Genomic DNA, 26,953 nt, shown 5'->3' on the forward strand with positions numbered 1-26,953 from the left:
CAAGTAAAGCGAAGAACCGACGTAGACCTGAAACTATAAACCTTCTAATCTGACGGGAAGATCTGGAGGAAACGGTTCTCCCTTAAACTCCCTCTCTCTTTATCTGGGCAGAAGGCTAAAAATAAATGAAGAACTGCATATAGTGTTGTATATTTATATTTCGTTGCTTGTCAGCGATCTTTTTGATCATCCTGCGAAGACTTTTCTTTCTTTTACGAGATCCCGAGTCAGTTTTCTGCGTTCTTGACACCGAGAAACCGTTCGGGATAACATATGGTTTTAATAAAATACAAACCAGCGCATTCTTACCTCTTTATCCAGCTTCTTCGGGAACAAAAACGTAGAAACTTGTAAAATGCGCCGTCTTCAATATTTGACAAGATGGCACAGGAACCGGAAATGACGTGTGTGTGAGTGAGTGTGTGTGAGTGTGTGTGTGAGTGTAGTTCACTGAAAGGGGACCAAGCTTTAGTAGAAAGGATAAAGTACTTCCAGGTCAGGCTTGGAGGAGTTTTGGGGGCGAGACCAAGATATAAAATGAACGACTGCCTTTCCTCTGAGCTTCTTCGCAAAAAATGAAATCTTGTAAGTTTCTTGTCACTTTAATAAACGGGTACACTGTAAAAAGTAATACCTAGATCTAACTTATAAAAAGTGAGGCAAGTGGCTGCATTGGATGTTTTAAGTTGAGTCAACTTGCAGTCTTTTTTAAGTATAATAAACACAGTAACATTACTTAATACAAATGCAACAAAATCAAGTTGAGGTAACTAATAGTACTAGTATTACTTAGATAAACCTACTTTTCTTGGTACAGGTAACTTATTTATGGGTTGCTACAAGCAACCTGTACTCATTTTAATTAGGTTTTATGAACTTTATGTTTTTAGTAAAATTAATCTAATCATATTTGAATAAACATTTTAATTGAGTCCTGACTATACCCTCAGAAAAGAAATTTAAATGTTTATATTCTAAACCCTACAGTGATTAACTTTATATAAACAGACTGTCAATAACAATTACAAAATCAATTGAAGAAGAAAAAGATAGGATAGACTGAAGACAACATTTATTCAGTGTCAACCAGTGTCACATTTAACAGTGACTACAAAACAGGCCATTAATGTGGCTGCACATGTACACAATAATATAAAACAAACATTGTGTAAGTGTAATTTCAACCTGTTCTGAACAGTTAAGTGAAATAGCCAAACTGCCCAATCTGCAATGTTTAGATAAATGTAACTGTGAGCCATAACATCACATTGTATTGTCAAAAACAAACGAAAAAAAGAAAATCTGTAAGATTTTTGTATTTTAAATCAAAATACTTGTAAAATGATGGCAAACAATGTCAGATGTCATTGAGAAAACATCTAAGATAACTTAATGAGGAGATTGGTACCAACTACTAAAAATTTTAAAATATTTACGTTTGATGAACAAACCTGTCACACCGACAACTGCTCTAATAAATTGTGTATGTCAACTCACTTTTATAACATTTCTTGTACACAACAACCATATACAAATAACTACCCAAATAAATTGCAATAGCTTTACTTAAAATATATTGTTATATAAAAACTGATATATTTTAAGTAAAGAGGAAGTATATTAATACGTTTTAGTGTAAAACAAATAAAATAAACTAGATTAAAACTATTTAAAGTATTTAAAACCTACTTTGTGGGTGTAGCACTTTTTACAGTGTAAAAGCTGATATGTATTTATTTATGCAGGCTAATAGGCCTTGTACTTGGAGTAATCCTCTCAGAACCGTTTATGGAAATCGTTTTATATTGAAATAGGATTGATTGGATAGACTAGAAAACTATGTTGGCATTAGAGGAAGCGCCTTAGCATGGTTTAAATCATATCTATCTGACCGCTATCAGTTTGTGGCATTAAATGAGGAGGTATCATATCGATCAAAAGTGAAATATGGAGTTCCTCAAGGCTCAGTGCTAGGACCGTTACTTTTCAACCTGTACATGTTACCTCTGGGAGATATTATCAGGAGTCATGGTGTTAGCTTTCACTGCTATGCTGATGATACTCAGCTCTATATTTCAGCGCAGCCTGGTGATACACACCAAATTGAGAATCTAACAGAATGCATAGTCGATATAAAAAGACTGATGAGTAACTTCTTAATGTTAAATTCTGAAAAACAGAGGTGCTAATAATTGGACCTAAAAACCCCACATATAATAATCTAGAACACAGCCTATCACTTGATGGCTGCTCTGTTAAATCTTCATCATCAGTTAGGAACCTAGGTGTGCTGTTTGACATAATCTTTCCTTTGAAAATCATGTTTCTAGCATCTGTAAAACTGTTTTTCCATCTTAAAAATATATCTAAATTACGACCTATGCTTTCAACCTCTAATGCAGAAATATTAATTCATGCGTTTATGACCTCGAGGTTAGATTATTGTAATGCTTTATTGGGTGGTTGTTCTGCGCGCTTAATAAACAAACTTCAGCTAGTCCAAAACACAGCAGCCAGAGTCCTTACTAGAACTAGGAAGTATGATCACATTAGCCCGGTTCTGTCAACACTGCACTGGCTCCCTATCAAACATCAGATAGATTTTAAAATCTTATTAATTACCTATAAAGCCCTGAATGGTTTAGCTCCTCAATACTTGAGCGAGCTCTTATCACATTATAGTCCTGCACGTCCGCTGCGTTCTCAAAACTCTGGCCATTTGATAATACCTAGAATATCAAAATCTACTGCGGGCGGCAGATCCTTTTGCTATCTAGCACCTAAACTCTGGAACAATCTCCCTAACTCTGTTCGGGAGGCAGACACACTCTGCCAGTTTAAATCTAGATTAAAGACACATCTTTTTAACTTAGCCTACACATAACACACCAACACACCTTTTATTATTCAAATCCGTTAAAGGATTTTTAGGCTGCATTACTTAGAACCGCTGGAACCGGGAACACTACTCCTAAAATACGATGTACTTGTGACATCGTAAAAAGAATGGCATCTATGCTAATATTAGTCCTGTTTCTTTCTCAATCTGTTTTCACTGTTTGTATCCAGACTAGATGGTGGATCAGCACCCAGAGATTATGTTCATCAGAGACCAGAACACCTAGATGCGCCCTGTCGACAGATCACCAGATCCTGATGCACACACACACACACACACACTAAGTCATTTACACTATCTGACACAGCTGTGTTTAAAATTGAACTGGAGGTTAAGTGCTGGGCGTCCGGTCAGAGGAGAACTGACCCCAACTGAGTCTGGTTTCTCCCAAGGTTTTTTTTTCTCCATTCTGTATGCATGGGGTTTTGTTTCCTTGCCGCTGTCGCCTCTGGCTTGCTTGGTTGGGGACACTTAACTTCTAGTGACTATCGTTGAATTGACTACAGAGACCGTCTCTGCATTTAATAAGAAATTGGTCACTCTCGTCACTATATATCCCTGTCATTATACTGTACAGTGCTTTGATGCAACCTGTGTTGTTAAAAGCGCTATATAAATAAAATTGATTGATTGAAATTGAATATATGCCACGTATAATCTCCCATTCGCTCCAACAAAAGCCCCGTTATAACAGCGCTCAGCAGCCAACAGACAAACAGACGAGAATTTTTATGAAGTTTTATTTTCAGTTCGTAACATTGCAAACAGTACAGAGAAGTCATTTTCTGAGCAAACTACGGTCTATGATGGCGGCGTGTGCTCACTACGGGAAAACACTGCGGTAAATACAGCTTCGAATGACCTGCCAGAAAAAGTAATCCAGTTTACGTTCTGCGAGTTTAAAAAGACTAACTAACTCAGGCTAACTATAAAAAACAAATGCAATTTATTAAAAAGGGAAAAAAACAAAACAAAAAACAAAACACTGCTTGACAATGTTATCCAAGCACGTTTAATTAGGGGTAATTCGTTTAAATAGAAACTGCAAACAGACATAGCGGATGGGTGTGTTTTCAACTGTCTACGCTAAATATACAGTATAACATGGTTCCACGTCAGCCGCGAGAGAAGAAACGGCTCTAAAACCCGGTAAGATGAGCATGTACCAGTAAATACAGCAGATTCTGGGGATGCAGGATTTTAAAAAACAAGGAATGAAGGAGCCGAGAGGAAAGGTCCGGGACGCGCTTTCCTTCTGAACTCGAGCACCGATCAGTCGCTCATGTCCATGTCTTCGTCTCGCTGGTCTTCGCTGTGTCCGTCCGACTCGCCGCGCCCCGCGTCGTCTGCGCTGTCCGCCAGAGGCTCTTTAGCCTGCGGCGACGAGGCGGCGTCCGAGGTCCTCTCACGCTCTTCCTCGTGCTCGCTGTCGTAGCCCTGCTCCTCCTCGTCGTAGTCCCTGGTCACCTGAGGAACAACAGCCGGACGTTTTAACGGCGTGCAGGTTTTTCATTAAAAATAATTCAGTTTCACCACGTGTGACCCTGAGTTGGGGCTTGTTATCAGGAATCAGAGGGTGCAAAAGATAGAGATTTTATTATTATTATTATTATAATTATATTGAGAAAAACCTCTAAATGACGTACTCAGTTATGCATATTACTAATCATAGTTCGAAAAATTGTACAAAATATCTTCATGAAACATGATCTTTATTTAATATCCTGATGATTTTTGGTATAAAGAGGGAAACGGATCATTTTGACCCACATTACATATGTAATATAATTTCCTATAAATACAGCTTTTCTGTGCTCCAGAGACGCTCAAATATAAAGGTTTGTAAATGTTTTTTGATAATTCACTTCTGCATCATAACCAGGCTACTATCAAATGAGACAAGCATTAATAATAATAATAATAATAATAATAATAATAATAACAACAACAACAATAATAAAAAATATTATTGACAATGCAAACTCGTTAGTACATGCAGAAACTAAGAAATAATTTTTTTAATGAAGATATTTAAGGAAAACTAATGGTTTAGTTTCATTTCAGTCAAATTCCTGAAAGAACTAAATGTTATTTATCATGATAATTGCTGATTTTTCTTGTGTTCAGGTGGCGAGGTGTGTAGAATGTAAAGTGCAGGTTTTGAACGCTCAGGAAACACAGGACAGGTGTACCTTCACATCTCCCTTCTCGCTGTCAGACTTCCGGTCTCTGTCTCGGTCCTTGTCCTTGTCTTTGCTCTTCTTGCTGGAGGAACGTTCCCTTTTGTCCCGATTTCTGTCCCAGTCATCCTTCCTGTCTCGGTCACGGTCTCTCTCACGGTCTTTATCCTTCTTTTTCTCTTTCTTGTGTCTGAGAGAGAGTTTTTAGGTGAAAGCAGGGTTGAAGGAGGCTGTGTCTGTGTGTCTCTGTGTGTGTGTGTGTGTGTGTGTGTGTTACCTGCGAGGAGACGGGGAGCGGGACAGCTTCCTCTTGGGAGATCGAGACTTCTTCGGTGATCGAGACGCGCTTCGACTTCTCCTGTGCCGTTTTCTGGAGGGAGACATTCTCTGGTGAACTCGTTCTGATCTAAATCATGGTAACGCAACACCACAGCTTTACTCAAAGATCTTCACATACAAGGAGTTTAAATACATTTCACATGACTGTATAGTTATACTTTAATAGTGCATTTGTGAAAGAAAAAAAAACATTTTACAGGTTAATAAATCAAAAGGTGGTAAAATTAACTAATTTGCAATATGTACTAGTATCTAAATATTAAAATCACAAAAAGACTGCTAATAAAAGAAGAGTCTGAAACTGAAAAAGATCAAAAAACCTTGAAACTGTCAAATATATCACTATTAGAATTATAATTCTCAAAGTAATAAAAAAACATTAAAAAGGAATCACATTTTATTCCATTTTTGAGTTGGTTAAAGAAATAAAAAAACAAAAATGAAAGTCAAAACAAGTTAATATTCTTTAAATATTATGTAAAAAAAATTTATAAAAAAAAGAAAATACTAATACTAAAAGTTGTATCATTGTTTTATATCAGCGTCAAAGACTATATTTATGGATTAAAAAGTACAATAACTGAATGAATTGTAGAGTAATACAAGTATATAATTAAAAATGACAGACAATGTTTAATATTGGTTTTAAACTTGCATGTTTTCCCAGAAAAAGACAAAAAAAAAAAACTTAATGTACACTGATGTTTCTAGTATTTACACAAGACACTTAAACCAACAAAAATTAAACCATATACACATCTATACAAGTCAACATTTAAAGTGGATCAAAACATTTTGTACGTTTAGTTTCATTCCAACCAATTAGACGCCTGAACTTAATGACGAGGTCGTCACTCACCGGCTGGAGCTGCGGGAGCGTCTGGCACTGCTGTAGCTCTTGGGTGGAGTCTTGGAGCGTTTTCTGTTCTTCTCTTCCTTCCTCCGATCCCTGCGTGACAAACAAGCAGTGAATGAAGCTCTGCTGCCACACACCTGGCCGGAGGAAGCTCTGGAGAGCGGCTCTCACCTGGATCTGGAGCGTCTGTTGCGCTCGCGGGAATGAGACCTCCTCCTCCTCGGGCTCTTAGACCTCCTCCTGCTCCTGGAGCGAGATCTCCGTCTGGAATGACTCTTAGAACGCCTGCAAATCACACCATCACCAACAAAGTATTGAACACACCCATTTCGATGTTGAAGCATGAACACGATCATAGTTTACCAGCCCCTAGACGGACCGAGACGTCTCCACAAACCTGTGTCTGGAGCGGGACCCGGACCTCCTGCGCCTGGATCTGGACCTGGACCTGGACCGCTTGCGTTTATCGTCCTTCTTACCTGAAGCAAGCAAGCTCTTTAAATCACACCGTTCTTTCGTTCTCAAGAGGATACATGTGGTCTAGTGTCAGTCAGTCACTCACTTCCAGGCTCGATGGCTGCTGAGATCAGAGACTGTGCTTCTCTCACTCTCTTCATGGCTTCTTCGATCTCTTTGTTGGAGCCGTCCGCCTTCAGTCCCGGGGTCAGACTCAGTCCAGCGGCCAGATGATTCAGTCTGAAACCACAGCAGAGCGTCTTAAACCTAACCAGAACCCACTTAACCTTAGTTAGAAGAGGAACATGCTTTCGTTTGATGATATTTCTAGACTTACTTGGGGTCTATGGACGCCATGAGCTTCATAAGCTGCTCAGCTGACAAAGACTAAAGAAAAACACATCAGCAATTAGTCACATCAGAGTTCAGCAGATCCCGTTCACAACCATGACCGCCGCTGAAGGTGAAAGGTCAAACCTGAGTGTTTATATTAGGCGCGGCCATGGCCAGAGCCGCCATGGGGTCCAAGTTCGGTCCTCCTAGACCTCCGAGAGGAACGCCACCGATCTGAAGACAGACGAAACATCAGCCGTTACCACAGTCTGGAATATCACACGAAACTAACAAAACACTAGAAACGCCAACATGCACAAAAAAATAATTTAAAAAATAATAACCCAATTGAGCTTGATAAACTGAAACCATGACGAAAACATTTACAGAATAACGCACTTTTTTTGTTACTTTGCACCAAGAAACGACGTAACTTTGAGCAGCGGAGCGTTTTTATGCGATATTCCAGTTTGTGTGTAATTTAGTGGAATCTCCAACTTTTCTTCCTGATAAACTGACACTTAATCAGCAAGCGATGATTTAGTTCTCTTTGACTCACTGGATGGACGTGATAGTCTAGTTAGTGGATTCTCCACCTGTTCTCAGTGATATTTAATGCCGGTGTAACAGGAAGTGATGACTCCGCTCTTTGACTCGGTTGGAAACAAAGCTTTATTTGCTAACTTTTCTGAGATATTTCAATTTCGCACAATATGTTTTGTGCTTTTTGCATTTATTTCCGTTGCTTCTACTTTGTGATATTTAGTGCCAGTTTATCAAGTGTCCATTTTATTGGACAGAACCAGGCTTTATTTGAAAATCTTTTGTCATGTTCAAGTTTTGAGCATAAATTTAACGGATTCTCCTACTTTTTTGTGATAAACTGTATCAGCAGTGATTTCGTTCTCTTTGACTGGTTGGATAGAAATGGTGCTTTATTCATATATTAGTGTGATTTTCCAGTTTCGCGCAAATGTTCAATTTAACTATCCATTCTTGGTGATATTTAATGCCGGTTTATCAGGAAGTGATGATTCTGTTCTCTTCGACTCGGAAACGAAGCTTTAATTTTGTGTTTAACTCAGTGGCTTCTGCTTTTCTTTGTGGCATTTAGTGCCAGTTTTTGTTGGATAGAAACCAGGCTTTATTTGCAAATCTTGAGATTCAAGTTTTAATTTAATGGATTCTCTTTTTATTTGGTGCCACTAAGTATCAGTAAGCGATGATTTAGTTCTCTCTGACTCGTTGGATAGAAATGGCGCTGTTATCAAATACCAGTTTCGCGCACATTTAATTCTACGTGATATTTAGTGCCAGTTTATCAGGAAGCAATGATTTAGTTCTCTTTGACTCGTTGAATAGAAACTGCGTTTCATTCGCAAACGAGTTTAATTGGAACTTTGGATGCAAATAAAAGCAGTGCTGATGACTCCGGCACTCACCGATGGGACGGGGTTGGGCGTCGGGAGGAGCCCGCCTCCTGGGAGCAATCCTGCGACGGCATTGGCTGGAGCGAGCAGCGACAGAGCCTTGGATTCGTCAGGAATCACTCCTGCAGGACGGAAACGGAACAATCAAAGCGCGCCTCGCTTCTCGCGCCACACACAGACAGAACCTCAAAAGTCAAACTTTCTTTTTACATTTGCACTGACATCAGTACTCGCTTTGTCAGAGGAAGCTAACACATGAGGTCCCTTAACAAAAGCATCAAGTGCACAATACTACAAGAAAAGGAAATGACACTAGACACACTGCCAAGATGTTATCACCTGAACTTGATTTTTTAAGTCATGAACCAAATGTAAGCAAGCACAGCCGGATCTCCACTGGGATGTGCTCTCAAGTTTCATAAGTTGTATAATGAACAAGCGATTCAGGTCAGCTGCTTCGCTATAAAGCACACAGAGACATCAAGATAGACAAAACAGAGTTTATGATTCGGGTGTCAGCATCAAATGACAGTTCATCAATCCACTGATGGCATGACTTACCATTACTAATGCAAAAAACAGTGCTTTACGGGGCTTTTGCTGGCATTTGAGAGCTAAAGCTGCCGTTACCTGGTCTAAAACACATCCTACAGCATAGACTTCCAGCAAAAGCCCATTTAAACTCTAGACTGTGTGTCAAACGCTGAAGAGGAAAATAACTAGAGTTAAATGACAATGAGTGCGTGGAGTCCGCTGGGTGAGCGCCTCTGAAATTAATATTTCACTCCAAACGACACAATCTTCACTGACACACACACACACACACACACACACGAGAGAGAGAGAGAGAGAGAATATGAGAGAGAGAGAGAGAATACAAGAGAGAGAGAGAGAGAAACAGGACAAGCTGCAGAAGACAAAACTGTTGGGTGGCATTTTCTGCTGGGCCTGGTTTACAGGACTTGCAGAACCAGGGAAAAGAACTGGAAAACACAACAACAAAAAACAGAAACGACCGTTAAAAAGCTTCTCAGGCCTTTTTCAGTCATGTGGAGAGGAACAAAAAGAACATTCTAGACCTGATTCTTACTCAAAAGCAGAAAATATTAAAGGGAGGTTGGAGAAATATTATAGGACCCTATGAAATCCATTACATTTCCCCCCAAATTCAGTTTCTTTCCCTGTTTTAGTTTCTCTAGATTACATTTTAATGATTACATTAAATCGTATTCATTCAAAATCATGAAACAAACCTCTGATCTTAATTTATTCAACATTTTAAATTACGTTTTATTTTTCTGAACTTAAGGTTTTAAGGTATCTGTGATTTAGCATCTAATTATTTGATTTGTTGTTTTTGTATATATTTAAAAAAACTACTAAATTTATCCAAACTTTTTTGGCAAACAAAGAGGACTACTATTAAAAACTATTAAATAAAAAAAATCCCAAATTATTCCTAAAAAAAATTGAAATACATTTCTGGCACAACGTCTTCCAGTAAAACTGAACTTATTTAGATCTTTGGCATTAATAATTTGCTGCGCATGTACGATATGAGGCTAGTTTTACTCGAAACGGTAAAAAGCTCATTCAGAGTGACGACAAACGCCGAAATCACCGCGTGCTTCAGTATGTGTATAATAAACGTAACCGCACGCCATTCATTCAACATAAGAGTTTTTTTTTTTTTTTTTAAATTGCAGCTAAATAAATGTCTCGGTTTGTTTTAAACCTACTTTTACGTCATTCGCCCGAACTCTACGACATCCCGCGTGATCAACGTTCATGCCCGGATTCGTCGTGGAAATCATAGGGCCCTAACATCACAGTCGCACAGGAAGCCCTATCATTACGCGTGCTAAACACTCATGCAGAAAGCGCTACAGCTCACCTTACCGTACTTTATTAGCATGCAAAGTAGAAACATTCTCTCAGCCTAAACATTAGTGCTTTGCAATGAATAGAGCGAGCGATCTTTGTCTGTGCGCTCAGATGGAGACACAAGAGAGAGGATTATAGTTTACAGCAGGGAAACACGTGGGCCGCCGCGTTTATTTGTCTACAGGGCAGCAGAGGGTCACTCTCAGACATCTGCCGGCTCTGCAATTGCCGTGTTCACTATAAAAATCACACACACAAATGACAAAGAGAAAAGTTTAACAAAAAAATGGAACTAAACTGGAAAGGCAATGAGTTAAACATCAGCTCCTGCCACTGACATATACACCTGGCATTCACTGCGCTAACGCCGTCGTCTAGTACACACTGCGAAGGGATCGACCGCGCGACCAACGGGAAGATGGCAAAAGAGCGGCACAAACCTTCGGCGAAGGGGACGACGATCAGGGCTCGGTCCACGAACACCGTGTTGGTCAGATGCTGGGAAACGCCGACTGACTCCGGCTCGTGGAACTTTACAAAACATACACGTGAAGTCACAGGCAAGGGAGAATCACTGAAAGAAAATATAGATGCTTTTGCCAGATGTACACACAAGGTTGAACAACACCTCCTACAGTCACGCTCCGAGCATAAACACCCAAGAGCCGGCTCCGAGCGGACCCGCCAGCGGCCTACCTTCGCTGCAGATAGGATGGCGCCGGAGGTTTTTCGTTGGGTGAAAAACAACAAAAGCACAGAACACAAGTTAGCTAGTGGAGAAGCCCGCATTCGGCCTGATGATGGAGCAGAGAAATCACGCATGCACCCGCTGTTAGTCGCATTCAAACTAAACGTGTGTGTGTGTGTGTTTAAAATAGAAAATCAGCTACAAGTACAAATACGTATATGCATTTATTAGTTTCAAATAAATAGCACCCAAAATAAACATGTTTATACATGTGTACGTATTTATATATAGTTTTATTATATATTAAATGTATAAACGTTAAATTTTCTGTATTATAAAAGTATACACACACACACAATGAATATACACAGAATGTAAATAATCATTTATTTTGAATGCGATTAATAGATGAGTTTTGGTCGTTTATTCACCAAACTAATTTTGGTAACTGGTTTCAAAGTGTGTTTTCAAACTTCAGTTTTTAAGAAAAAAACGAGACTTCCTATGATCGGCTTGTATCTTCAGTACATGTATCTTGATTTAAGGGTGTTTATCTATTTATACTGAATTATTATTTTTTCAAATCTGCAAAAGTTGCAAATATGCATCAGTTATTATTTATTTCTACTTGAAATATCTGCCAATGGGCTCAAAAGAACTTCATTTAAAAGGGGAAACGAGTTCGTTTCATTCATTGTTTTAATCATAAACTCACTTAATATTAGATTTATTTGTACTGGAAAACAAGACAATGCTGAAGAAGAGTTTAACTTTATGCCACGACTTTCTGCTCCAACTTAAGTCTTTAATTATTAAGGGAGAAAGTAAAGCTTCTTAAAAGCCCAGAAACCCCGCGCGATCACGTAATGACGTAATGACGCCGTGACGCAACAAGGCGTGACGCAGGACTCTTTATACAATAACGCGAATCCGGTGTAAAATAAATACACAAAGCATCGGTTATTAGCGTCTTAATCGTCAGATTTCTCCCCGACGGATGATAAATGATCCACTATATCACAGAGAAACACAACGAGGAGCTGCTTCTCTGCAGCAGATGAGTTCTGGGTTCTGTAGTTCACGAACGCGGGGTAGTTCTATATTCGCACACTAATCGAAATAAAACAGACGAGGTCTGTTAGAAAGACGAGCTGCGTGTGTGGAGCTCTCTCCTTATTAAAACACGTTTATTTGAACGTTAGATCTCTCCGAGGGGCACGTTTTGGAGCATGTGTACTCACTCTGGAGGAAAGAGTCTGAGCTCGTCGATGGTTCCGATGAAGCCGAACAGGGTTCGCATCTGCTCCGCGGTGCTGCTCGGAGAAACGTTCGTCACCTGGATCACATTGGTGCTGGACGTCATCGTGGCTCCGTTTATGGCGAACGTCGACCGAAAGACATTTAAATCCGACCGATCGATCGGTTTTCTCTCGATTTCTCCTCAGCGAAGGCCTGCTGTCTCACGCTAATGGCGCTCGTGTGCCGCGTGAAGCTCGCGCTCATAAGAACATGGCGCGGGGACGGTTTCAAAATAAAAGCTCAACGTCAACGGGACGCCAGCAAAAGCGACTGTTTTCAAAATACGAGTCCTTGCACTATAGTAGACGTGTTCTAGAAAGGTGCTGTTTCAAAGTAAAAGTCTGCAGACGTCGAGATGAATTATCACGGAACGTATTTTTTATTACAACAAAAAATAATAATCTTAAACTTCATATTATTTAATGTATATATTTCTTATAATTGTAGCGGGAATTGTTTTTCGTTAGGGTTAGAAATTCATATTTATTTCTATTAATATTAATAATACATTATATTGTAAATTTGGTTACTTTCATGTCATTTTATCACAATGAGTAGAGAAATATAAGCGACCATATACAATAAAGCAAACTCTAGCATACTGTATATCAATGTTATTTTAGTTGAATTGAATTGAATAATATCTGAATTTATGTATATTCAATTTATATTTTCTATATGTTTATATGCACATTTTACACTTTTGTGTGTGGTTTTCTTTTGGTTTTTGTTAAAGTTTTAGTAATTTGTGGTTTTGTATTTTTATTTTTGTATTATTTATATAGGTAAAGTCCTATTTTGAGTCATTTTAGTACATCAAGATAAAAGTTATTATTATTATTATTATTATTATTATTATTATTATTATTATTCTTTATTTATTTTTTAATTTAAAATTAAGTTAAAATAAATGAAAATGACAAATCTTGTCACTAGCTGAAATAAAATGAATTTAAAAAATAAGCTAAACACATTTAATAATTAAAATTAATTTTAGTTAACATTTAAGCTACTTTTATATTAAGTTACGTTTTTTTCTTCAGTTTACTATATTGTTACTAGTATTAGTATAATGCTATATAAATTTATATTAAGTGATGAATATGTTTATGTTATGGTTCTAGTTTTAGTAACAATGCTGTATATTCAGTTTCGCACGAAGCACCCGAGACACACTCGTTTTGGGTTTTCATCAAATAAAAGCTTTTAAAATTAACTTAAAAATATACAAAAATAGAATAAAGTGCATTGCAAACCAGTAGTTTTAAGAATCGAAAGTCACTAAAACCAGAAAAACAATTGCTTTTAAACGTGTTTTATTTGTTTAAAAAAAAAATCAAATAATTAGAATAGAAGTCAAATACAAAACGATTTGAAACGCTAGGGAGAGATATGAACAGTTTGAGGGCAATATGGACTCAATATAAAGCTTCGCTTCATTTTTAAATGCTACGAAACATGTTTTTTTTCTCTTAAAAATTAACAGTAATGCGTATGAAATGTGGCCATAAAAAATAAATAAATAAAATCAAGCGGCGCGTGCACTTCCGGTGAGGCAGTGACGCGGCGGAAGTCGTCACTATGTGTCAGCAGATAGGAAATGGAGCGAAGGGCCTCATCGATACATTAGCGGCGGTGATTGAGATCGATTACTCTGTTGATGGTGGACTGAAGCTGATGAACGGAACCCATGGAGCCCCATGAGGAGAAGCCCATCATCTACACGATGGAGAACAAACCCATAGTGACCTGTGAGTGAGTGTGTGTGTGTGTGTGTGTGTGTGTGTGTGTGTGTGTGTGTGTGTGTGTGTGTGTGTGTACAATTGTACTCTCAATTGTAAGTTGTACTCTCAATTGTAAGTCGCTTTGGATAAAAGCGTCTGCTAAATGTAAATGTAAATGTAAATGTGTGTGTGTTCTGACAGTAATGCTGCTCGCTCATATATTCTCTCAGACACACACACACACACACACACTCGGTTTGTTCACCGGTTCGTTCGCAGCAGCAGCGACGCTTGACTGATTCCTGACTCGAGATGTTGAGATGTTCCTCCTGCTCCCAGGAATCATCTCCTCTCAGAGAAGGATCAGAGAATGTCACGCTGATCGAGAGTCTGCTGCTGCCCTGAACGAGTCGCTCGCCGAATCGGTTCTTATCCGTGAATCGGTTTGGAAAAGTCATGCGATAATTAATGAACGGTTATTAAAATATCAGGGGTCTCGGAATTCTTTCAGATTCTTTCTGGTGTTTAGTGAAACTCTAAACTATTTCAAGGAATCGGTTCACGTCTATGAATCGTTTTTAAAAAATATTGTTTTAATAATAATAATAATAATTTACAGTGCTGTAAAACAATTAATCGCGATTAGGCACATCCATAATAATAAATGTTTACATGTGTGTGTGTGTGTGTGTGTGTCGCCTATTTAATTCAGAAAATTGTTATGTTTATATATACAATTTAGTTGTGTCTAATATAAATTATATAAATATTAACATTAAATAAATTTTAAATAATTTCTAAAGTGTTTTTATATATATATATATATATATATATATATATATATATATATATATATATATATATATATTTACTTTTTTAGATGTGACTAATCACTATTAATGAATAGTTTTTAGAAAGTTAGGGGAATTTTTGCTATATTATTGCTTGTGTTGAGTAAAATCCTAAATGAATCAGTCATTTGAATTGGTTCTTTTCCGTGAATCAGTTTGTGTAATTGATTCTTGAATAAAATTTTAAAATCAGAGCGATTTCTTAGTGGGGAACCGAACGAGTCATTCTTTGGAATCGGTTCTTATCTATTAAACTGGTATCAATAAATCACGAGAGAAATATAGCTTGTGTGTGAATCAGTTTTTATCCGTGAATCTTGCTCTTATGGCGTAGTGTAGTGTTTCTTTTAAATCAGTTCATATCCATAAATATATGGATGTGATAAATATCAGTCTGAATCATTTTGAAAGTCATACAGATTCGTTGGTCACAGCACACACTGTTAGATTTACCGTGAATCATGTCAGGACTGTGATATGAGTACAGTAATAACTCAGGCTTCAGTTAAACACACCGCAGCACTCATAAGAGCGAGTGTCTTCAGTAAATATCATCTTCATGATCGTTTCATATCAAGTTACACTCCAGGCAAACGTTTTTTAAATGTTTCTATAGAAGTCTCTTCTGTTCAACAATCCTGCATTCATTTAATATAAAACATCAAAAGCAATAATATTGTGAAATATTTTTATTGTTTAAAGCAGCTGTGTTCTCTGTAAATATGTCTTAAAGTGGAATTTATTTCTTTTAATACTGTTACTATATATATATATATAATAAAAATAGTATGTCTTTTCTTTCTGGTTGAAGTAAATGACACTTTTGAGCAGAAATATAATGTAAAACTGTAATAATTTGTCTCTTTTCTTTCGTGTGTGTGTGTTGAAGTAAATGCAGGCTTGTTGAGCAGAAGACAATTCTTTAAGAAACACTGAGACTCTTACTGTTTGTTCAAGCGCTAGCATCTACATTAGTGTCACTGTAACTCTTTCCACTGTCATTATCTCTGTGTGTGTGTGTGTGTGTGTGTGTGTGTGTGTGTGTGTGTGAGTGTGTGTGTGAGAGAGAGATAATGTGTGAATTGAGCACTATATATATATACATGTATATATGTGGTTTTGCTGAGACTTTGAATATTAAACCTGTGTGTGTGTGTGTGTGTGTGTGTGTGTGTGTGTGTGTGTGTGTGTGTGTGTGTGTGTGTGTGTGTGTGTGTGTGTGTGTGTGTGTGTGTGCGTGCGTGCGTGCGTGCGATGCGTGCGAACCTCGTGTGTGTGTGTGTGCGCCGCAGGTGCGGGCGATCAGAACCTCTTCACGGCTCTGTACGGATCACTGACCCAGCAGCTGCCCAGAGAGCCCATGGAGTGGAGGAGGTGAGGGTCATCTCTACTTTCTGTTCCGCGTCGAACAGATTATGAGTGAGATTAAATGTTGGGCGGGACTTGCTTCTGCGCGTCAATTGTTGATTGGATGTTGAGATGTGGGCGTGGCTTTGTGTGAGCTTGAGGGGTGGAGCGCGAAATTCTGATTAAACACAAAATTAAGCTTCTGCAAGGATGAATCATTCTCAGTATGATCTATAAGATGCTTTTAGATAATAGATTCAAGAAAGTCTTAATTATGATTTCAAAAGGTTTTGAATTGCCTGAAAGTGAGCATTAAATTTCAAAAGACTACGATTTCATTAAATAAACATGATGAGGGCTTTCTGTACAGTCCTTGCCAGAGAAACTCTTATATTTCTGCCGTTCTCGGCTGACGGAGAATGAGTCTGCGTTTCTAAAAATCATTTGTAAAAATCAGCTTTCAAAAATCATGCATGTATATATTTAAATATTAAAATAAATAAAAAACATATATATGCAAAAACATTTATTTTGAATGTGGTTAATAGAGATTAATCATCGCCCAGCACTAATCAACTATATTTATATGTAATCTAAAATATAATAATATAAATATTTAAGTGTAAGTTTTTTTCAAAATGTGTGCATTTACATATACACAATAAATATATACAGTACACATGTATAGTGTAAGAAGAAACATTTATTTTAGATGCAATGAACTGTTTGACAGCACTAATAATAATAACAAATACTTTTGACTCATCTGTTTTCTTAAAAGTTAAGGCTGAAATGTGAAGTGTATCGCTTTATAAAACAGTGAAAACTTGAAAACTCATGCTTTTTACAGTAATTTTGTGTTTCTATGCCCTACCCCGCTAATACAGTAATACTTTTACTTGTGCAGGTCTTCAGAAAATGTCTTAAAGAGTCTTAAATTTAAGCTTAAAAATCCTGCAGAGACTGAATAAGGAAGCGCTTTCGGTCACATCATCATTGAGCTCTTCCTGTTTAGAAAGGGATCTGGAAGAGTTTGTTCAGCTCAGCATTTCATAAGAGTGTGTGTGTGTTTGATAAGAGCTGGTTTCATACTTCACTCGGAGAGGTCAGAGCAGAAGGAGGTTTTTAGGATCATTAATCAAATGTTTCTCGTCTCAGGTCTTACGGACGAGCACCCAAGATGATCTATCTGGAGGCTAACTTTGTCCAGTTTAAGGAGGAACTTCTTCCTAAAGAGGGAAATAAAGCGCTGCTGACCTTCCCCTTCCTGCACATCTACTGGACCGACTGCTGCGTGAGTCTCTCTTTAGACATCATAACTGTGTCCTGATTCACTTACTGCTTCAGAACTGCATTACTGAAGAGGGAAAAAACAGTCACAATAAAAATTGCATTGGTGTGTAAGACATATTTTGGGTACACTTTAGTTTTTAGCGATTATCATTGATTTGATTACAGAGACCGTCTCTGAATTGAATGAAAAATTAAGTGTTCAATCTTGACATCACTATCACTCTGTTCTTCTATTTGATACTGTATTTTAAATACTAATAAATTAAAGCGTTACAGATTTTAGAAAGCTTTGTACACATGTTTAATTTCTCCCACTCTACAACAAATCCTTAACATTTAATGTATTCACAACGAGACAGCAATGGGGAAAAAAAGCAGACATTGTGTGCTTGTGAGCGTCCGAGTGAGTGAGCACGTGAAAGAGTGAGTGTGTGTGAGCGTGCGAGTGCAGGAAAAAGTGAGATTGCGCAAGCGTGAGTGTGTGTGTGAAAGTGAGCCTGAGAGTGTGTTTGCGAGAGTGAGGGTGTGAAAGAGTGAGTGTGTGTGAGCGTGAGTGAGTGAGTGCGTGTACGGGTGAGTGACAGTGATTGTGCGTGTGAGAGTGAGTGCGAGAGTGAAAGAGTGAGTGTATGAGCGTGCGAGAGTGAGCACGTAAAAGAGTGAGTGTGCGAGAGCGAGCACGTAAAAGAGTGAGTGTGCGAGAGCGAGCACGTAAAAGAGTGAGTGTGCGAGAGTGAGCACGTAAAAGAGTGAGTGTGTAGAGTGAGCACGTAAAAAGTGAGTGAAGTGAGTAGAGTGAGCACGTAAAAGAGTGAGTGTGCGAGAGTGAGCACGTAAAAGAGTGAGTGTGCGAGAGTGAGCACGTAAAAGAGTGAGTGTGCGAGAGTGAGCGCGTGCGAGAGTGAGCCTGTGAGTGCGTGAAAGAGTGAGTATATGAGCTTGTGAAAGAGTGAGTGTGTGAGCGTGCGAGAGTGAGCACATGAAAGAGTGAGAGAGTGTGAGCGTGAAAGAGTGAGTGTGCGTGAAAGAGTGAGTGTGTGAGCGTGCGAGAGTGAGCACATGAAAGAGTGAGAGAGTGTGAGCGTGAGTGTGCGTGAAAAAGTGAGTGTATGAGTGTGCGAGAGTGAGCGTGTGAAAGAGTGAGTATATGAGCGTGTGAAAGAGTGACTGTGTGTGAACGTGCGAGAGTGAGTCTGAGAGTAAGCGTGTGAGCGTGCGAGAGTGAGCACATGAAAGAGTGAGAGAGTGAGCGTGCAAGAGTGAGTATATGAGCGTGTGAGAGTGAACCCGAGAGTGAGCGTGTGAAAGAGTGAGAGTGCGTGAAAGAGTGAGTATATGAGCGTGTGAAACAGTGAGTGTGTGTGAGCGTGCGAGAGTGAGCACATGAAAGAGTGAGAGTGTGTGAGCGTGCAAGAGTGAGCGTGTGAGAGTGAGCCTGAGAGTGAGTGAGCGAGAGTGAGCAAGTATTTTTTAAATAAGCTCTTGGTAATATTCTTTTAGGCTAACCATGTCTTGTTCTAGCACGTGCATATCATTGCTCTGCTGTTGATTTTTAATAGCTTTTATTACTTTGGATAAAAGCATCTAGTGTGTGTGTGTGTGTGTGTGTGTGTGTGTGTGTGTGTGTGTGTGTGTGTGTGTGTGTGTGTGTGTGTGTGTGTGTGTGTGTGTGTGTGTGTAGGACACGGAGGTGTACAAGGCGTCAGTGAAGGAGGACATGCAGCGGTGGCAGGCCGCTCTCCGTCTTCACGGCTCAGTGGACTGGCTCATTGTCGTAGTGGAGAGCGACAACAAGAAGAAGAACAAGACCAACATCCTTCCACGCACCTCCATCGTCGACAAGATCCGCAACGACTTCTGCAACAAGCAGAGCGACAGGTGAGCGGCTGAAATAGCTCCTGATCCCAGCATGCTCTGCTCTCAGCTGTGTGTGTGTGTGTGTGTGTGTGTGTTTACTGCTGCTGATTACTTCACACACTCCACATCTGATGAACTCTGGAGACACACACACATTTTCTTTTTAAAGTGGGAGAATAAATTAGCTGAATAAATCATCTTTCCACTGATGTCTGGTTTATAATTGGACAATATCTGTCCGAGATACAACTATTAGAAAATCTGAGGGTGCAAAAAAATGAAATATTGAGAAAATCATCTCTTAGCAATGAATATTACTAAGCAAATTATGTTTTTATATATTTATGGTAGAAAATGTACAAAATATTATCATAGAACATGATCTTTACTTATTATCCTAATGATTTTTATCATAAAAGAAAAATGTGTGTGTGTGTGTATATATGTGTGTATGTGTATATATGTGTGTATATATATATATATATATATATATATATATTTTTTTTCTTAAATATTATTATTTGGGTTGTGAAATGTTAATCTATATTAACGTTTTTATTTATTATACTTTATTGTATTTTAATAAAATGTTGTAAAGGAAATGATTGAAACTATAAATGTAATAGATAATAAAACAAACTTTTTAAAAATAAATATAAAATTCTTGACTAATAATTTGTACACTTTATCAAGAAAACCATAATTAAATATGAAAGTATTAATGTATTAAAGGATTAAAGTAATAATGTATTTAATGTGATTTAAAGGTACAGTTCACTCTAAATTGATAATTCTGTTATTAATTACTCACCCTCATGTCGTTCCAAACCCATAAATCCTTCGTTCATCTTCAGAACACAGATTTGAGAGCTCTCTGACTCTCCACAGACAGTAATGATCCTCACATGATCCTAACCAAAACTTTATTGAGCGAGGGTTTTAGGGTGCACTCTATAGGGAGCATCCCATACGTGACATACGTGCACAGACATGTTAGATGGAGCTGTTCTTGTGTTCAGGTGCGTGGCTCTGTCCGATCCGCTGAAGGAGTCGTCTCGATCGCAGGAGTCCTGGAGCTCGTTCCTCACTAAGCTGCGTACGCTGCTGCTCATGTCCTTCACCAGGAACCTGGGCCGCTTCGAGGACGAGATGAGGACGCTTCGGGAGAAACGCACCGAGCCCGGCTGGAGCTTCTGCGACTACTTCATGGTGCAGGTGTCCAGAAACATCACAGCTTTGATCTGAGGGACAATACTGGGCAAAAACAATGATAAATGAGTCCAAATGAAGTCCTTAGTAATGCATATACTAATCAAAAAATGTTGTGATATATTTATGGTAGAAAATGATCTTCATGGAACATGATCTTAATATCTTAATAATTTTTTGACAAAAGAAATTTGAGAGTGGTGTTGTCTGTTTCTACAAATACACCTGTGCTCTTATGACTGCTTGTTTGATCTGTGTGTGTGTGTGTGTGTGTGTGTGTGTGTGTGTGTTCAGGAGGAGCTGGCGTTCGTGTTCGAGATGCTGCAGCAGTTTGAGGATGCTCTGGTACAGTATGATGAACTGGACGCTCTTTTCACGCAGTATGTGCTCAACTTCGGCGCTGGAGGTAAACGTCTTCTGTGTTACACAGCTTCACTTAATAGATGGAAAAAATATAGATTTTACTTGCGTTTATAAAAGACAGTATGAAAAGCCTACTGTAACCTGAGAATATTCAGTGTGGGTTTTATAGTGATGTTGTTCCACTGTCTATAAAACCTTTTATATTTTTTGTTTCTTATATTTCATTGTGTTTTATAAAGTTTTACATTTAAATAAGTAAAATTACAAAATATAATACTTTTTATATGTAAAAAAATGTATATATTATAAATGTTTATATATTATAAATTTTTATATATATATATAATTTTATATTTTGCAGTTTTTTCTATACTATCAGCTTTCTTGATTTATTATATAATTTATAAACCCCTTGTGTTCTGTGTGTATTTATTTAGATAAAAGAATATAAAAATGTATTTTATGAATATTGTCCATCATGATTTTAACAGATTATGGTAATCCATGTTACTGATTAATACAGAAAGATTGTTAAAATAAACCAATAAAAACAATTATGTTTTGTATTTTGTCTATTTTAAACACTATTTATATTAAGAGTATATAATTATTAATTTATGTCAGATTATATTTATATTATAAACTTAAAAAAAAAAAATGTATTTTTTTATTAGTATGATTAAAATATAGAATGCATGAATTAAAATATACTTAAAATCCTAAAAACATGCTAAGATTTAGTTGGTGTTTAGTGTCCCGTGAGATGGCGAGCGTGTCTGATGGGGTGTGACTCTGTTTCCGGGTGTTCAGATGGAGCTAACTGGCTGGGCTCGTTCTGTCAGCCGGTGCGGAGCTGGAACGGGCTGCTGCTGAGGAGACCCATCGACATGGAGAAGCGTGATCTGATCCAGAGAGGAGAGGCCAGTCTGCTGGACCTGCGCAGCTACCTGTTCTCCCGCCAGTGCACCCTGCTCATCTTCCTGCAGAGACCCTGGGAGGTGACCGCCCGGGCCCTCGAGCTGCTGCACAACTGTGTCCAGGAGCTGCGGCTGCTCGAGGTGTGTGTGTGTGTGTCTGAGTTCTGTGTGTGTTTTAGTAGCTGGGGTGTGGTTCAGCCATTTTTGGGCATGTTTTTTGGCCTTGTTTCAGTCATCTTTTGGCCAGGCGTGTGTGGGGCTTTTTTCAGACATGTTTCAGACGTGTTTCCCGACATGTTTCATGTGTGTATGGGGCATGTTTCCAACATGTTTCAGAAATGTTTCAGGCGTGTTTCAGACATGTTTCAGACATGTTTTAGACGTGTTTCAGGTGTGTATGGGCGTGTTTCAGACGTGTTTCTGACGTCTTTCAGACATGTTTCTGGTGTGTATGGGGCGTTTTTCAGACATGTTTCAGGCGTGTTTCCAACATGTTTCAGGTGTGTATGGGGCGTTTTTCAGACATGTTTCTGACGTCTTTCAGACATGTTTCAGGTGTGTATGGGGCGTTTTTCAGACATGTTTCAGACATGTTTCAGACATGTTTCAGGTGTGTATTTAGTGTTTTAGACATGTTTCTTCAGACATGTTTTCAGACATGTTTTGTAGTGTTTCCGACATGTTTCAGACATGTGTTGGGCGTTTTCAGATGTGTTTCAGACATGTTTCTGGTGTGTATGGGGCGTTTTTCAGACATGTTTCTGGAGTTTTCAGACATGTTTCAGACATCAGGTGTGTATGGGCGTTTTCAGACATGTTTTAGGCGTTTTCAGACGTGTTTCTGATGTCTTTCAGACATGTTTCAGGTGTGTATGGAGCGTTTTTCAGATGTGTTTCAGACATGTTTCTGGAGTGTTTCAGACATGTTTTCAGACATGTTTTCTTTCAGGTGTGTATGGGGCGTTTTCAGACGTGTTTTCGTCTTTCAGACATGTTTCTGGTGTGTATGGGGCGTTTTTCAGACATGTTTCAGGCGTGTTTCCAACATGTTTCAGGTGTGTATGGGGCGTTTTTCAGACATGTTTCTGACGTCTTTCAGACATGTTTCAGGTGTGTATGGGGCGTGTTTTAGACATGTTTCAGACATGTTTTAGGTGGGGTTTTAGACATGTTTCAGACATGTTTCTGGTGTGTATGGGGCGTTTTTCAGACATGTTTCTGGAGTGTTTCCGACATGTTTCAGGTGTGTATGGAGCGTTTTTCAGATGTGTTTCAGACATGTTTCTGGAGTGTTTCAGACATGTTTTAGACATGTTTCTGGTGTGTATGGGGCGTTTTTCAGACATGTTTTAGGCGTTTTTCAGACATGTTTCAGGTGTGTTTCCAACATGTTTCAGGTGTGTATGGGGCGTTTTTCAGACATGTTTTAGCAGACATGTTTCTGACGTCTTTCAGACATGTTTTAGGTGTGTATGGGGCGTGTTTTACACATGTTTCAGGTTTGTTTCAGACATGTTTCTGGTGTGTATGGGGCGTTTTTCAGACATGTTTTAGGCGTTTTTCAGACATGTTTCAGACATGTTTCTGACGTCTTTCAGACATGTTTCAGGTGTGTATGGAGCGTTTTTCAGATGTGTTTCCGACATGTTTCTGGTGTGTATGGGGCGTTTTTCAGACATGTTTCAGGCGTGTTTCCGACATGTTTCTGGTGTGTATGGGGCTTTTTTTCAGACATGTTTCAGGTGTATTTCAGGTGTGTTTAGGACGTGTTTCAGGTGTGTTTCAGGTGTGTATGGGGCGTGTTTCAGGTGTGTTTCAGACATGTCTCTGGTCAGCGGTGCTCTGGACTGCTGGGTGCTGCAGGTGTTTGGTCAGCGGTGCTCTGTCTGGAGGTCCTGTCTGGAGGTCCTGCACCGGATCGAGGGCTGCTGTGACCGCAGTCAGCTGGAGGCTAACTCCTCTCACACCGTGGGCCTGTGGACCTACGCCACTGAGAAGGTAAGGGACAGACATGTCTAACGCCCTCGAAGGTTCATGACAGTGGACTGTATTTCTTCATTGATGTGTGATGTTGTGTGCAGCTGAGGTCTCTGGGCGATCTCTGCGGTCTGGTGTCCGAGAACGGCCCGAACTCTGAAGACCTGAACAAAACTGTAGACCTGCTGGCTGGTCTGGGAGCAGAGAGACCCGAAACAGGTAGTTATGATCAAATAACGCATCATTTTCTATTAATACTTAAAATTATTTGTTAGCTGTACTTTTAATTAAAGTAGCCTTGATGAGCAGAAGAGCATTAAAAATCATGTATGAATAAATGCATTCAGTCCAGGTTGTGTTTAAGTGTTTGTGATGTCCGTGTCTCAGCGAACAGTCCTCAGAGTCCTTATAAGAAGCTGAAGGAGGCCTTATCATCTGTGGAGGCCTTCGAGAAACACTATCTGGTGAGCGCTCTGTGGTCTGCGAGTGTTTATTTTAGCGCTGCTGTGATTACCGAGTTTATTTTTGCTCACGGTGTGTGTTTCTGATCAGGAGCTGTCTCACGCCGCGATGGAGATGTACAGAGCCATCGGCCGGCTGCGGTCAGCTCGACTCGTGGGCAAGAGTCTGGCCGAGTTCTACATGTGAGAGCTGAATAAATCCTCTCTGCTTTGTTGGGATGTGGTCTGGAAAACTGGGATCTGAGCGAGCAGAAAAATATAAATATTGAGAAAGTCACCTTTTAAAGTTCATAGCAATGAATATTACTAATCAAAAATAAAGTTTTAATATATTTATGCTAGGAAATTTACTAAATATTTTAATGGAACATGATCTTTACTTAATATCCTAATGATTTTTGGCGTCAAAGAAAAATTCTCTCTGGTTCTCTTTTCTTTTCTCTTACTCTGTGTGTCTGTGTGTGTGTCTGTGTGTGTGTCTGTGTGTGTGTCTGTGTGTGTGTCTGTGTGTGTGTCTGTGTGTGTGTCTGTGTGTGTCTGTGTCTGTGTGTGTGTGTGTGTCTGTGTGTGTGTGTCTGTGTGTGTGTCTGTGTGTGTGTGTCTGTCTGTCTGTGTCTGTGTCTGCAGGAGGAAGGGTGATCCTCGGAGAGCTGAGAACTTCCTGCTGGATTCTCTGAAGTCGTACGTGTCTGAGAGCTGGAGTCTGCCGCTCACACACACACGCAAACAGATCGCAGAGTGTCAGAAACAGCTGCAGAAGATGGACGAGTATCCTTCTTGATGATACACACACACACACACACACACACACACACACACACACACACACAAACAACCTCCAGGACATGAGAGGAGAAAAAAAGCACCTGAGCGTATGAAACTGAAATAATCTAAAATGTTTTCTGTTTATTTTGCTGTAGTCTTAAATATTTAATACTTTGTTATATTTTTAGCAAATGTATATTTACTAATATTTATTAAATATTTACTAATATACTAACAATGTAAAAACAATGTATTTTTTTAATCAAATAAAAATATATATATATATATATATATAAATAAATAAACACATTATATATATATATAAATAAATTTTTTTTTTTTTTTTTTTTCCCACTTTTGTGGGTGAATGTCGTTCCCCAGCTGTGACCCAGGGTGTGTGTGTGTGGTTTCTTCTTTAACCGTGTTGGTAGATACCTGCAGACGAGTGCTCTGCTCGCCAGCGACACCAACCTGAGCGATGAAGAGAGGAGACACTTCTGCCACGAGATCCTGACCTTTGCCAGCCAGACCACGGAGGGCAAAGGTCAACAGAAAGGTCAGTGCATTAATTGTTCTCGAACGAATCATTCTGAGCTGTAAGAGATGTATTAAGCGTGTGTCTCTGACTCTGACAGACGGCCGTGTGGCTCTGAGCATGAGCTCCTTCACTCGTCTGCAGGAGCTGTGTTTCCGTCCGTCTTCGGCGCTGGTGCACGTGAGCGCCGCCCTGCAGCTGGAGCTGCGTCTCTGCAGTCTGATGCCGCTTCCTGTGACGCTGGAGCAGATCTCGGCCAGCATACACTTCACGCAGGAGCAGCCGGGCTCCACGGCGCAGAGGAGGGCGGCTCAGAACCCCGACGGCAGCGTGAGCTTCCCCGCCGCCAGCCCGGCGTCTGCGTCCGCGTCCGCGCTGGAGCTCTGCGAGATCCTGGAGCACAGTCCGTCTGACAGCGCCCTGAGCTCGGCCGGCGTGGCCTGCAGGAACATGCACCTGCTGCTGCGCCGGAACGACAGCAGCGCCTCGCTGGACACGCCGAACGCCGCGCTGACCGCTCTCGCCCCGGAGGACGCCGCTATGATGCTCAGGGCCAGGGACGTCACGCTGTTGCCTGGCAACAACAGCATCGTCTTCACGGCACCCGTGAGAAGAGCTGCATCGGTTCATCAGATTAGAGCCGAGGGACCCAAACTACAGTTCACTGATTTATTCATAGAAGTAGAATCAGAATATATCCCGAAAGATCAAGGCAAACTTGATTTCTTATGTCATGACCTTTTTAAAATAAAAACTAAATAAAATGTTTGCTAAAAATCTAAATTACAAATAAATGATTTAACATTTGCAAAAAAAAAACACAATGGTGATAATGTAGAATGTTTTATTGTACTTTCACTTTGAAGTAATTAAAGATTAAATAAACACATTTGAAGTAAAATGCTTGCCAAGAACTAATTCATAGAAAATTAGCAAAATAAGAACATTTCAATAAAATGTTTACTAAAATGAATTCAGTCATAAGTGTAAAATAAAAATAAGTGCATTTTAAAATAAAAACACTCAAGAAGTTGCTAAAATTAATTGCATCCTAAATGTTGAAATTATTTAAATCATAAAGTAATATGAAAAGGAGGCATTTTAAATAAAACTTAAATAAAATTTAAACATAATGTAAAAAAAAAAAAAAAAAAAAAAAATTAAATCATAATATATAAATATAATATATATAAAAAAAATATATATATATATATATATATATATATTAAATTTATTTAAAATTTCGGGAGATTTCAAGTAAATGTTTTATGTTAAAGGGGTTTTGCTGAC

At 39.0% G+C, this 26,953-nt stretch overlaps 2 protein-coding genes across 5 annotated transcripts in view; one reads left to right on the plus strand and one right to left on the minus strand.

Moving 5' to 3' along the window:
• Positions 1 to 3,623: 3,623 nt before the first annotated feature.
• Positions 3,624 to 12,570, minus strand: srsf11 (serine and arginine rich splicing factor 11). Of its 4 annotated transcripts, XM_043251575.1 has the most exons (13): positions 12,307 to 12,436; positions 11,074 to 11,078; positions 10,818 to 10,951; positions 8,506 to 8,615; positions 7,208 to 7,297; positions 7,068 to 7,117; positions 6,837 to 6,970; positions 6,672 to 6,753; positions 6,446 to 6,559; positions 6,278 to 6,367; positions 5,357 to 5,485; positions 5,092 to 5,269; positions 3,624 to 4,366 (listed from the first exon to the last, which is right to left on the minus strand). In XM_043251575.1, the coding sequence occupies exons 5-13, from the start codon at positions 7,247 to 7,249 to the stop codon at positions 4,172 to 4,174; spliced, it is 1,014 nt and encodes a 337-aa protein (XP_043107510.1). In that variant the 5' UTR covers positions 7,250 to 7,297; positions 8,506 to 8,615; positions 10,818 to 10,951; positions 11,074 to 11,078; positions 12,307 to 12,436; the 3' UTR covers positions 3,624 to 4,171. The 4 variants fall into 4 exon arrangements, with proteins under 4 accessions (XP_043107510.1, XP_043107508.1, XP_043107507.1 ...); XM_043251573.1 differs by lacking the exon at positions 11,074 to 11,078 and having other exon boundaries at positions 5,357 to 5,449; positions 12,307 to 12,570; XM_043251572.1 differs by lacking the exon at positions 11,074 to 11,078 and having other exon boundaries at positions 12,307 to 12,570.
• Positions 12,571 to 13,931: 1,361 nt separating this feature from the next.
• The window catches only part of trappc10 (trafficking protein particle complex subunit 10), a 20,844-nt gene continuing 7,822 nt past the window's right edge, over positions 13,932 to 26,953 (plus strand). Inside the window, exons 1-14 of the mRNA XM_043252618.1 lie at positions 13,932 to 14,115; positions 16,232 to 16,313; positions 17,445 to 17,580; positions 19,261 to 19,457; positions 20,456 to 20,651; positions 20,940 to 21,051; positions 21,819 to 22,080; positions 23,761 to 23,923; positions 24,007 to 24,121; positions 24,290 to 24,366; positions 24,455 to 24,546; positions 24,991 to 25,131; positions 25,560 to 25,684; positions 25,764 to 26,269. Coding sequence (XP_043108553.1) covers positions 14,055 to 14,115; positions 16,232 to 16,313; positions 17,445 to 17,580; positions 19,261 to 19,457; positions 20,456 to 20,651; positions 20,940 to 21,051; positions 21,819 to 22,080; positions 23,761 to 23,923; positions 24,007 to 24,121; positions 24,290 to 24,366; positions 24,455 to 24,546; positions 24,991 to 25,131; positions 25,560 to 25,684; positions 25,764 to 26,269 — 2,265 coding nt within the window. The 5' untranslated portion in view covers positions 13,932 to 14,054. The remainder of the gene's footprint in view (positions 14,116 to 16,231; positions 16,314 to 17,444; positions 17,581 to 19,260; positions 19,458 to 20,455; positions 20,652 to 20,939; positions 21,052 to 21,818; positions 22,081 to 23,760; positions 23,924 to 24,006; positions 24,122 to 24,289; positions 24,367 to 24,454; positions 24,547 to 24,990; positions 25,132 to 25,559; positions 25,685 to 25,763; positions 26,270 to 26,953) is intronic.

This window comes from Puntigrus tetrazona, chromosome 11, assembly GCF_018831695.1.
Source record: "Puntigrus tetrazona isolate hp1 chromosome 11, ASM1883169v1, whole genome shotgun sequence".
NCBI classification, from domain to species: domain Eukaryota; kingdom Metazoa; phylum Chordata; class Actinopteri; order Cypriniformes; family Cyprinidae; genus Puntigrus; species Puntigrus tetrazona.

Bases quoted from the DNA above. Each gene is read 5' to 3' on its own strand.
- srsf11 (XM_043251572.1), bottom strand. From the start codon at position 12,428: ATGACGTCCAGCACCAATGTGATCCAGGTGACGAACGTTTCTCCGAGC. The intron at 8,616-10,817 runs GTTTGTGCCGCT...TCCGTCCTGCAG, and splicing joins CGTCGTCCCCTTCGCCGAAG to GAGTGATTCCTGACGAATCC. The intron at 6,560-6,671 runs GTTTGTGGAGAC...TGTGATTTGCAG, and splicing joins GGGTCCCGCTCCAGACACAG to GCGTTCTAAGAGTCATTCCA.